The 13,499-nt window shown below is 35.4% G+C and overlaps 1 protein-coding gene across 1 annotated transcript in view; it reads left to right on the top strand.

Annotated features, from left to right (window-relative positions):
- LOC136033799 (BTB/POZ domain-containing adapter for CUL3-mediated RhoA degradation protein 3-like) overlaps positions 1 to 13,499 on the top strand; it is a 37,706-nt gene that overhangs the window by 21,324 nt on the left and 2,883 nt on the right. Inside the window, exons 3-6 of the mRNA XM_065714712.1 lie at positions 289 to 410; positions 3,482 to 3,534; positions 6,163 to 6,361; positions 12,620 to 12,748. Coding sequence (XP_065570784.1) covers positions 289 to 410; positions 3,482 to 3,534; positions 6,163 to 6,361; positions 12,620 to 12,748 — 503 coding nt within the window. The remainder of the gene's footprint in view (positions 1 to 288; positions 411 to 3,481; positions 3,535 to 6,162; positions 6,362 to 12,619; positions 12,749 to 13,499) is intronic.

Genomic DNA, 13,499 nt, shown 5'->3' on the forward strand with positions numbered 1-13,499 from the left:
TACAAGTTAATTTTTGTTAATGGTATTGTACAGATGAAAATGAAGAACCAGGTAATCTCTTAGGTGTGGGCAGGTAACGGCAAAGGATCACTTCCCCTTTTCATTCTAGATTCTCCGAAAATTATATTGCTGTGCTAGATATATATCAAGTTGCTGTTGAGAGCATGTATTTTTGCAGATATTTCGATATTTTCTTTTATTACATAAATATTTTTTTACAGGCATAACGCATAATGCACGAACTATTGTATTTTAATTTAATCAAGAGCTATATTTTTTTATTTTTAGATTTAATTGGCGCAATTGAAGTAGCATTGAAAAAGAAAGACAAGGGACCAGAAGCAACGTGTCGTATTCCTCTAATCACTTCCCAAACTGAAGAGCAACTATTTCTGAGCTCTTCTGCAAAGGTATTGCTTTCTTTATTTAACATTACGAGTTTTATTAATGATTTTCAAAGAAAGTGCTTTTTAAAGTAATGTAGCAAGATTTTTAAAGTCAAGTTCTGACAGAAACTGTAAATAGTATCAAGTAAAGGCGATCAGAAGATATAGCTGTCTGAATTCTGGTTATAGAGATATTTAAAGAGGGGGGGGGGGTTTAAAGTATAATGGGAGCACCTTCAAAATGGGCTAATCCCAGTTTTCTGCATATTACAAAGTATAAATTCTTTTCTTACCATGTTTTCTTCTCAATAGCTTCAATTCTAGGCTTACACCGAATTCGACGGATTTCCACAAAGCGCCATTTTTCCAAAGAACTGCAAAAACATAGAGCCGCTGTTCGTTCTGATTTTTCAGAAAAATCATGAGTTATCCGACGTTTATATGGAAAAGTTTGACCCGCATCCATGAGTGAAAGAAACGCTCCACCAGTTCATATCTTTGCTGAGGCTTAGCAACAGCATTTCTTGAAAGAGTTTTCATAAGCTGAAACCAAAGTAGAATATCCCCTTAAATGTGATCTTAATCGGATACTGTCAAAACAGGCTGCACCCACGTTTATTGTTTCACTGTCTGATATTAGGAATTCCGCGCAAAGAAATTAAGAAACCTTTTTCGAGTGGTACATATAATATTTGTGCTTAACACCGTTCTCTTCTGGTCGTCTTACTCCTGTTCCAAGAAAGAATAAATTGCTGAATGAGGGTTCTTCATATCGGCCTATTACAGTTGCTACTACTTTCTGCAAGATTTTCGAAACACTTGTGATGCCAGAACTTACAGATAAATTCTACATGCCATCATATCCGTTTGGCTTCCAGAAAGGCCTAGGGTGTGCCCATGCGCTTACTGCACTATCGTCAATACTTATAGATGCTGATAATTCTGGTGAATCGCTCATCCTAGGGAGTCATGATGTAAGCCGTACTTTCGACTCTAATTCACGCGCAAATTCTCCTTGAGCTATATAAACGTGGAGTTGACAGGTCTGCAATTCGTGCTTTGTATGATATGTGTAACCATCTTGCTGTTGTAATCAGGCTACCTGACGGGACCATAACACGTTTCGTTATTTCAGTCCGTTGGGGCGTCAGGTTCGAAATTTTCAGCATCGAACAGCAACTTCATACGGAAGCTTGGTAGAAAACAAATTTCGACTCAACTGCAAACTGCTTGGTAAACTTTACAATGCTTTTGCACTCCCAAATTTCCTATACCTTTCACCTTTTTGGCGTACGTTTACGATAACTGAGACGAAAGAGCTTTGGTGAATGTGTTTCCGGTATGCCAAATACCTGCTTGCCCTTCCGCCATGGTCAAGCAACTTCTGGGTCATTAAAAGATACGGCATCATAGACCAGAATACTTCTATCAGAAAAAGCATAGAAGCTTATAATAGTAGAATTGGTCGGCACCCATGGAGCGTTATTTTGATACAATGAACGTTTTGCTTTTGCTTTTGTATGTTTTAACTGTTTTTAAGTAAGAGGAAGTGTTGTTTAGTTTTTTAGGTCATTATCTTTTTCCTCTTTTCTTTTATTCACATTATACTCCGTTTTTCATGCGTATTATAACGAGTTATAAGTAAAATCAATTCAATTCAATAACCTACACTTTTCATCATGGTCATCAACAAAAGTACAATTCTCACAGTATGACCAGCTGCCGAATGTTTATAAACATAATGGATATGTGTAATGAAACTGATTTGGGTATTATGTCGTTAAGCATTCTTTGAGAAAAGTATTCCTTTGAAAAAATAACTCTAGAAATATAAATTTAACTATTTTTCGAAAGTCACTAGATTCCGTATGATTTTTGTTTCTCAAATCCACTCATTTTTAATCCTGACACTCCTACTATCGATTCTAGACTAACAACAGATCTCGCTAGTAACAATCTTACTCCTTTTTTATAGGCTTGTTCAGATCGTTGTCAGCAATATATTACAATAATGCATTTAATATGTCTTGTAATCTTTGTAAATGCATTATATTCACTTTTGCTGCAAAGCATGATTGTTCTTCCGACTTTAACTTGCTTAATGATAACATATTGCGCAAACATCTCGTCGTATACAAGGGCTAGCCGACAACCCCTTGTAATTTGTACTGCAACACTAGGCCCTCTTGGTTTCTTTTCGCCATTGCGTGCGCCTTCAATATCCAATAGAGTAAAACTATCCATTACTAAAGAATCATATCCTTGATGTTGACACACTAAACTCTTTTTCAATATTAAAGTAAAGTCACGCACTATTGCTCACCCTCGCCTGTAAATGTTATACCATGATAAGTTTTTTTTTTACTACCGAGGCTTCCCTGCTTTACTAACGGGATTAACAAGACCTATTACATAACAACCAAGGGAATCCTGATTTAGCAGGGTCCAGAAGTTTTCTCCCACGCCCTTAGGTTTTTTTAAGAATCTTGGAAATCCTGGGTGTTAAAGAAGTCCTGAACGATTTTTAAAGAACAACCACGGTAATCCTGGAGTAAAGAAGTCTCCGAAGGTTTTTCAGAGAACAACCATGGTAATCCAGGAGTGAAGAAGCCCTGGTAGGCTCTCAAAGTTTTTTCAAGAATCAGAGAAACTGTGACATCAATCTTAGAAATCTTGGGGGTAAAGAAGCCCCTGAAGGTTGTTTTCAAGACTCTCCATAAGTAACATGCAAAGCCTATTACGTAACAATCAGAGTGGAGTAAAGAAGCTCCGAAGTTTTTTTTTTGAAGAATTAAAGAAACCATTAAGTAACAAGCACTGGCATCGCTTAGAAAACATTTCCTATGGCGCAATATGCATCTGCGTCGTGAAGAAGTTTAAAAAGAAGTGTCGGGACTGGGATTTTAAGGGAAAGGGATATCATCAGAAGCTTTATGCTGTCACTTCTCACGAGTGATGCTGTTAAGGGTTACTCTTATCGCCCTAGCGGTGATCGTGCTTTTACTAATCAAGGTGTTTCAATTTGTTTAACTGCTACTCGATTAGGTCTTTGTTTTTTTTTTACCACCTTTAATATTGTTTCTTTTCTTTTTCAGCCCGTCGTCAAGTTTTTAATAAATAGGCATAATAATAAATACTCCTATACTGCGTAAGTATTCCTTTAACCTTAATTATGTGCCTTTTATTTCATTTTCTCCTGGTCTGTTCACTTTGTCATTGTTGTTCTTATTTTGGACTAAACTACCTTATAATAAAAAATCGATTGATTTTTATTTGTCTTTTAAATCATAAACAAACTTTTAATAATTCTAGCATGAAGTTTTTCTGCCTCGTTCCATTGTTGGAATCACGGAAATATCGAAACGTCGTTAAGAAGCATTTGAAGATTCGTAATCAATGTGTTTCTGGAAACCTTTTTTGCTGGTTATCCTAATTTCAAAAATATTTTAATTATTTGGAAAGATTGTTTATGCTCTAACCAAGAAACCTTTTTTAGGAGCTATATTTGATTTGCAACTTTGTTGATTTGGACATGTTGGGTCTGTTCAATCATTTTATCATACAAAACTAGTTTAACTACATTATTTTAAAATTGTCAGAAAACGCTTTTTACCAAAGTTTTGACCCAACCCCTACGCAAGGGGGGGGGGTCTTTTTACCCTTATGTTTAGATTATTTGCAGTGTTTAAGGTACAAAAATTTAATTAAAGTTTTACTCCAAGATAGTATTGCTCATGAAGTTCCGCAATTATTGCAGCCCTTTTCACCCTTTTGCTATTTGTCTACAGAACCCTTTTTTTAATTTTTTGTATGCTCTGCAGCTATTGCACCTGTTACTAAATCATATATCGCAGAAATGTATCTCTTCTTCTCATGTCGTTTGTTTAAAAATTATTTTTTCGGGTTGTGGTGAGACCTTATGGCTTTTGACGACTACACAGTTTTGCACTCCGGTACAGTTGTTTCAAAATACTTGATTGGTCTGAAGAAGTTTGTTACAGATAAAGGATGAAAAAGTTTTTTTTTACCTTGATAACAATTTTGAAGAAGAGGAGAATGATGGAGATTTCAACAAAAAAGACCGACATTTAGTAGCAATGCCCCACATTCTACATCACCAATTCTTGCATTGAGTTGAAAGAAGACAATCAGGAGTGTACCGTTGATGTACCTCTTAAAATATCTCTTGCATCGTAATTTTATTGATTGTTAGAAGGCTGCTGCATAATTGGCTGATACACTTGCAGTTTCCATCCACTATTCCCTTACGAATGAAAGTGTCACGATTACTGGTCTTGTCATCTCCAGTTTAAAATTTCAAGATCAGTTTACGAAAATCATAGAGCTCATCTCATTCATCTTAGCCAGTGAAAATGAGCACATCCTTTGATTCTATCTCATATTTGTAGGGGCGTCTAATCTAATCTCAACTACAGGGAGTGTAGCTGAAATAATTAATTAAGCCATGGGCAGTAGAGGTAAAATGTGATGAAAAATTTTGAACAAAGACTATCACAACTGCTCCTTGTTCTTCAGCTCAGTTATCAGAATAAATTTCAATTTGTTGCAGATATGTAAGTTCAAGTGCTCCAGCCACAACATTGTGTAATTGTCAATTAAAATATAATGCATTCCGTGTCTACAGATGAAGACAGTTATTGTACATGGGCTATATCTTTAGGGAGAGGGATCCACAAAAGAATAGCTACTGAATTTTAACTATTCCAGTTTTGTAAATCATTTGTAAAAGCATCCAGGTATATTCTACTTCAGTGATACTTGAACGACTACCAAATTTCTTTTTCTGTAGTCCTGCCTGTTGGATTAAAAATGTTTAAATTATATTTGAGCATTTATTTTAAGGTCATAACCACGCAGCTCAAACGGTTTTACATAATAGGGGTGCCCATATAAATTCTCAATGATACAAATAGTTTTTTTTATGGCCCTTAGAATCATTTATTAAAAAAAGAGGAAAAAATAGTTTTGGCGCAACTTTTTGATTAAATACAGAATTCTTAGGGGTTATTTAGTAGAAATTTCCCAGGTTCACAATCTATGCTGTCCTGGAAAGAACCTGTGTTTCTACTATCCTATTTTCTGCGTTGTCCTAGAACCTCCATCCTTAGTTACAACACTGTCTTAGATATCTTACTTATCTGTTCAACCATGCGTGGGCAATATAACTTTTGTGATTCAATTGAGAACCATTAGGCTACTCTGTTATCTGAATAAAGTATGGCAATTCTTTGAATATGTCACATATTGAGAGTTGTATATTAAAGTAGATCAAGTCCAATCTAATAATTTTACAGGTATAGATGTCTGGAGCTTACACTGAAATTAAACCTCTCACTTTATATGTAAGGTTATTATTACTTCCGTTTGAGGTCGACATTGGAACGAGAAAAAAAAGTCACTTGGAATGTTTTCCAAATATTGGACTAGAGAAATAAAAACTCATTAAAAAAAACTTGTAGCTAAATTTTTTCAGCTTACTCACAAACGTGACTGTCCTTTAATTAGGAAAGAATGAAAACCACATAAAAATTAGAAAAAAAATCCAGAAACAGTTTGCATAAATAGCGTCATGGCTACCGTAGGACAAAACTAATAGTTATCTATAATTTAAAAAGGGTGGGAAAAACATCTAAAATATCGCATGGCAAAAAATTATTAGAACTAATGATCTTTAGCAGAGGGAACTATAATTTCTATTTTATGTAAGTCTAATTAACTTGGTTTTATTTCATATGATTGTTAGTTTTCTTTTTAGGACCTCGGATGATAATCTTCTTAAAAATATTGAATTGTTTGATAAATTATGTTTGCGTTTTCGTGATCGTATAAATTTCATCAAAGACGTTATTGGCTCAAATGAGATTTGTTTGTGGAGCTTCTATGGCCATGGGAAAAAAGTAGCTGAAGTCTGCTGTACATCAATTGTTTATGCTACTGACAGAAAGCACACTAAGGTAATATAATTTATGTAGATAAGGCGGTATGATACTTAATAAGTCTGTTGTCAATTATATATTATTGTTGTTGTTTTTTGTGCTTCATTTTATTTGAATTTGCAAGTAAGGGGAGGGAGGTCTTCAGGAATTCTTTATTCTAGAAAAAATGTTAACCACGTTTTAATGTGTCTTAAGAGCTAATTGAAATAATAATAAAATAGAGAAAGTCAAAGTTTAGCAGAATGGTGCTTTAAATCTAAGTTAATCAAAATTGAGCGTTTAAAATCTTAGGACGGTTTCGCTAATTGTAAGATTCAGCATCTAAGTGAATTATGTTCATTTTAATGTTCATAAATAAGTTCCAAGATCCCACTGGCTAAACATGACGTAAGAAAAAATCCCTAAATCAAATAAACGACAAAAATCTTATTAAGTAAAAACCAGTTAATGCTGCAACGTTTTGGCCGGGACCTCTTCTCCGCAGTTCTAAGTAGAAAAAGAAAAAAACTATGAAATAAAATATGATATCAAACATAATAAGAACACAAACCTTGAAAACTAAGCCGCTTAATCCCACCGACTGCAAAAAGACCGATTATTTCTATTTTTGTTCTTTTTGTCATGACTGAAATTTGTATTCGTATATTTGTTTTGTTTGTTTTTCTGTTGTTTTTTTTTTCTTAGTAGCTAGACTCTAACTTGTGCAGTGACCAAAGTATTTTAGTAGAAGCAGAAGTCTTCCACTAATAGCTGTTGTCAACAAATTGCGCCTGGCTTTGTTTTTTTTGGTGCTTTTTATAAACTTGTTCTGCTTTGATACTGACTCGTCCAATTTGGACTAATTCATGGCTGTCTTATCAAGAAATTTAATTTCTTTGTCTGGTACGATCGATTTGCTGACTCGATACTGAGTATGGGAGTTTAGAGAGGGTCAAAAATATTTGGCTTTGATCGTGGAAGGGGTGCCAACCATAGTTATCACTTTGTTTGGTAATTGTTTACGCTTATTTATGTTTTTCCTGTTATAATGGTTGTATGGAGGTTTTCCTCGTTAACCATTTGCATTTCTTCTATATATTCTAATTTTTATGCGTGCTTTCTAATTTCAAAACAAGAAATAAATTTTCATGCGGAAGCATTCCCAAAGAAAACAGATTGCATTTAGAAGCATTCCCAAAGAAAAAAATCTTTTTTTGTGAAAAGCTTTCAAAGTCTGATGGATATTTGTTTTTGGTATTTTTATCCATAAACATTTTCTTAAACTGTGATTCTATAGGGCCCTCTTAAGGATCAATGAACTCTCGCACAATCGGTTTCTCTGGCCTTGAATGTTAGTTGCGCAATGATTGGACCCTACGGCACTTAAAAGAGCAATGAACTCTCGCACAATCGGTTTCTCTGGCCTTGAATGTTAGTTGAGTAATGATTTAACCCTAAGGAACTTGGAAGAGCAATGAACTCTTGCCCCATGGATTTCACTGACCTTGAAAGTTAGTTGCGCAATGATTTAATGCTAAGGTATTCTTAAGGATCAATGAACTCTCACACAATCGATTTCTCTGTCCTTGAATGTTAGTTGCGCAATGATTTCACCCTAAGGCACTTGGAAGAGCAAGGGACTCTTGCACAATAGATTTCTCTGGCCCTGAATGTTTGTTGTGCAATTATTTAACCGTAAGGCACTTGGAAGAGCAATGAACTCTTACGTAACTCATTTCTCTGTCCTTGTGTTAGTTTTGCAATGATTTTAACCCTAAGGCACTGGGAGAATCAATGAACTCAGAGTACGGGTTATAGCTAAGTTGTGTAACAGCTTTCACGCTTCATTTGCATGCAATAGAACTGAGAGTCTTATGACTCCTCCCCGCAATGAATTCTACTGGTTTTATTACTCCTCCCCGCAATGAATTCAGATGGTTTTATGACTCCTTCCCCTAGCCATATGAAAAAAATTCGGCTGTGTAACTACTGTAGTTGATGAACTGTTACTTGCTCTAGTACATAACAACTTTCTCTGGCCTTGAGTGTTAGTTGCTCAATAGTTTTGTCCTAAGGCACTTAAAGGATCAATGAACTCTTGCGCAAACGATTTCTCTGGCTGAGTGTTAGTTGTGTAATGGTCTAGCCTTAAGGCACTTGGAAGATCAATAGACTTCGAGCAAACCTGCTAATGGTGATTTCCTTAGGTGCTCTTGAGGAATATTGAATTCTGAACAAACCTGGACGAGGCGGCTCTAATGGCGTACTGGAAGACCAATGGAATGTGATCAAACCCGGTAATAACGATTTCCTAAGATGCTCTTGAGGAACAATGAACTCTGAATAAACCCGGACAAGGTGGTTCTACCTTTCTTGGTTCTATAGCGAAACCAACGGTGTAATGATTTAAGATGATGGCTTTGCAGTTTCTGATGATTTCAAAAATATTTGACTGGTGTGGGATTTGAACTTAGGATTATTGAGAATGAGGGAATGACGTGGTATCATCTTTAGTTCAAGGAACAACCCTCTCTACTAGCCTTCGTGAGCTTTTAAATTCAATCCATGGGTTATTTTGAACATCGAGCTTCAGGGTAAGGTAAAGAGCAATCAAAACTAAAAAGAGTATTTACCGAATTATATATATTTGTGTATCATGTATCATCATTAGTTTTGAAAACAACCCTCCTTGCTAGCCATTCTTGAACTTTCGAATTCGATCCTTGGATTGTTGTTGAAAATGGACCTTCAGGTGATGGTAAAGAACTATGTGAGAACTAAAAATAGTATAAACACTGCCTTCGGGGGGCTCATTGGCATAGCCGTTGAGGCTAATCTTATTTTTTATTCTGAAAAAAAATTTAACCTAGAATTTGTGTTTTTAACTTAGAAATTTTTTCAACCTTTTTTTAATGACATTAAATATGTTTATAACAAAAGAAATTCACATTGTAATTTCTTCGAAATGCGAAATGAAGATGATATATATGTTATTCGTGATTTTTTCTATTAGAAAAATAATGTTTTTACTGACATTTATTTTTTTACTGGTTTTTTAACTTAGATTTTGTTTTGAATTTATAATTTTATTTTTACTTAAGAATTTTTCATGTCTTAAAATGACATATAATCTTCGGTGAACATGGCATTTTTTTTGCCCGTCTCCGTGGCACTCTGGGGTTTATTATTGATAGCAGTTTGTTAATTGTATGTTTTTGATAATATTTGTGAACTGGAAGGGTAAACACTCACATCATATTTAAATGAAGTGAAGATAGAATATTTCTAGAAGGTGTGTATACATGTTAGTGTTATTTTATCATTGAATGCTGACAAATATAACTATTTGAACTACGAGGCAAGTACTAGTGGTGACACTATTAGAAAGGTATGTGTGCATTGTCATGACAGTAAGAGATTATATTTCTTTGGAGTATCGAAAAAATTCAACACTTATGAAGGTGGATATGCGAGAGTGAGATCTCCAGAGATGATACCACTCAAAAAGAATGCAAGCATGAAAATAGTACTTGACCTCGATGGGTAACTTCTTGCTAGTGCTTATGATAGGACGTTAGCCGTTGATAAACCCTATCGCCATATTTCGGGCATCCCTAAAATGAAATAAGTGTAATGTCAAGAAAAAAACATGATGAATTATTTTTTGGAGCAGATCGAAAACATCCCAGTAATGGCAATTTCCTAATGCGCTCTTGAGGAACAAAGAACTCTGAACAAATGACTTTTTGTTCAGTATTTACCCGAATCTATATATTTTTTATCGTATATCGTCATTAGTTTTAAAAATATATGATATATAAACACATACAATTCAATGGCATAGAACCGCATGAAACCTATTCCTTAGAATGTATTTCTGTGAACATAATAATATAATTGACTTGTTGGTTCAGTTGACTTTTACCATAGGAAATCTTGGGTTTCATGTTCGATTCTTGCACCAGACAAATGTATCATAAATTTAACGGGAACAACTTAGAAGCTAAAAAAATGGATCGATAAAAAGAAAAAAACCGGTCTTCATCTATAAATATAGTAAAAACTATCGCCATCAATGAGTAGTTAGGTAGATTAAAGCACTGGTGGAATCGCCGCTGAACCTCCTTTGTGATCTTAAACCTCTAAGGAAGAAAAGAGTAGTGCCTATAGGTGTGGTTGGACGTATTAATAGGATAGTACTCATTTTGTTTAACTGATAAGTTGATATGTGAGGGTTTTTGTCAATGTATTTCCGAGAACGATTTATCAGCATCGACATGTTAGTTCAGTGGACTAGTACCTCATTCCTTCATCCTTTTCCCAGTCTCCAGTACTAACCCCACGCCAGTCAAATATTTTTAAAATCATCGGAAACTGCTGAGTCATCATCTTAAATTATTACACAGTCGGTTTTTTAGTAGCACCAAGAAAGGAAGGACCACCTTATCCGGGTTTGTTCAGAGTTCATTGTTCCTCTAAAGCGCCATAGGAAATCGCCATTCCCGGTTTGGTCAGAGTTCATTGGTCTTCCAATACACCGTTAGAACCGCGTTGCCTGGGTTTGTTCAGGGCTCATTGTTTCTCAAGAGTACCTTAGGAAATCGTTATTAGTGGATTTGCTCGGAGTCCATTGTTCCTACAACTGCCTTAGGGCTAAACCATTGCGCAACTAACACTCAAAGTAGAAGAAATTGTTTGCGCAAGGATTTGTTGATACTTCACGGGCCTCGGGACTAAATTATTGCGCAACTAACACTCAAGGCCAGAGAAAGTTGTTATATAACTGGGCAAGTAACAGCTCACTGACTCCAATAGCTACACAGCCGGGTTTTTCCTATGGTTAAGGGGAGGAGTCGTAAAACTGTGAATTCATTTCGGGGAGGTCATAAAACCCGTGGAATTCATTGGGGGGAGGAGTCATAAAACTCAGTATCTATTACATGCAAATAAAGCATGGAAATTATTACGCAAGCTATAACCCGTACTCTGAGTTCATTGATCCTCCAAGTGAGTTAGGGTTAAATCATTTCACAACTAACTTTCAAGGTCAGAGAAATCGATTCTGCAAGAGCTCATTGCTCTTCCAAGTGCCTTAGGGTTAAATCATTGCGCATCTATCATTTAAGGCCAGAGAAATCGATTGTGGAAGAGTTTCATTGCTCTTCCAAGTGCCTTAGGGTTAAATCATTGCGCAGCTAACATTCAAGGCCAGAGAAATCGATTCTGCAAGATTTCATTGCCCTTCCAAGTGCTTAGATTTCATTCATTGCGCAACTAACATTCAGGGCCAGAAAAATCGACTGTACAAGAGTTCGTCGCTCTTCCAAGTGCCTTGGGGTTAAATCATTGCGCAACTAACATTCAAGGCTAGAGAAATCGATTGTGCAGGAGTTCATTAATCCTCAAGGGTGCCTTAGGGAATCTTCATTAAACCTTCTTCATGATATTAAACTAATAAGGAAGAAAAGAGTAGTTGCTGCAGGGCCCCGCAGAGTACTACCCCAATGACTACTGCTCTTGCCGATAAAACAACATGTAAATTCTCACTTTTAACAATGCACAGAGTAGAAACATCATCAACAAACATACAGAATTCCATACTTGGATTGACAAGTTTTTGTTATGAAAAGAAAAGAGCACTAATAAAATCAAAAACGCGAAGAAATAAAGTCATATGACAAATCAAGCTTAAAACGAGAGAAAAAAAATGCTTCGAACCTATTAGAGGAAATGAAAATGAGCAACAATTAAAAGGAATAATTAAGTAAACCTGAAAGTGGACGCAGACTACCGAAATAACAGAGTGAGGCCACCGCCCTTCAAGTTTCCTAAAGGCTCAAGTGTCGTTTGTGTTGCCAAAAATAATTTATGTCTCAAAAGTTTAATTTTTTAGCATAACACAAATAAAACACTAATAATCAACCTTACTGGGAAGCATGCCCTTTCTCCGACTGTCCAGAATAGGTCCAATCTTATATTCTTCAGAAACATCTGCCTCATTAAGTTTATCTAATTGAAATAAATACGTTAGAAACTTGATAAATATTTATATAGTCCTAAGGAAAAGGGTCCTGCTTCCTCTCACAAGTCTATGTATTTGTAATAATATAATCTGTATCTAAATGTCATGTTGTTTTTGGAATTTTGTTTAAATATTTCTGCCCTTCCCATGTAAAAATATTGATGTTTTCCTCTCCCACGCTCAGTTAAATGTCTAGTTGTGTTAGTAACGAAATATTCAAGAATTATATCTACTCGAAATTAAATAAAGTAAATAAAGCCACCACTCGTCTTTAGGTTGAGTTTCCTGAAGCGAGGATTTTTGAAGAAACGTTGAACATGTTCCTATTTGAAAATCGAACGGGTCCCGATGTTGACCTTCTTCAGGCAACAGCTAGTCGAACAGGCGTCACAATGTCCTCCAGTGTAAGTACCCTCTTCAAAACTAATGTTGTATTTACTTCTAGTTGAATTAAAGGAAAATCATAATGTTACATCTAAGAATTATTAAGGATTACATTTAATACTGAAGGAGTGGGGCAACTACCGTCAAGCCAGGTATGAACACAGTTCCAAAGCTGCCAGTAGCAGAAGTCGACAGAATTTCAAAGCTGCCGACACTTTAGCAGCACAACTTGTGTTTTGACAGCTTTTCTTTGAGCAAAAAGTATTTTTATATGTAAAAATGGTATTTTCAGACAATAAGTGCTAACAGATTTGAAAACTGCCAAGTAGCATTGCTACCTTACTACCCCGCTTTTTCCGTGACGGCTTCAAACGTAAATTGTTTGTAAAATACATATTAAAATCCATCTTTTCTAGTTTTAAAGCTAGAGATACTGAATCTTCTTTTGAATTGAATTGAATTTATTTATAACCCGTTATAACACACATGAAAAACGGAGTATAATGTGAATAAAAGAAAAGAGGAAAAAGGAAATGACCTAAAAAACTACACAAAAAACTTTGCAACACTTCACCTTACTTGAAAACAATTAAAACATACAAAAGCGAAACATTCATTGAATCAAATTCTTTTGTACCAGTCACAGAGAATTCTTAGCTACTTCTTTGTGCATACGGTCACCCTCTCTCCCAATCTAATGAAAAGTTCCCTCTTTGCTCCCTCCGAAGAAGTCCTAATTTTCTTTACATCATTTCTGACGATCTTCTCCCA

The sequence above is a fragment of the Artemia franciscana genome, chromosome 12 (assembly GCF_032884065.1).
Source record: "Artemia franciscana chromosome 12, ASM3288406v1, whole genome shotgun sequence".
In the NCBI taxonomy this organism is placed as follows: Eukaryota; Metazoa; Arthropoda; class Branchiopoda; order Anostraca; family Artemiidae; genus Artemia; species Artemia franciscana.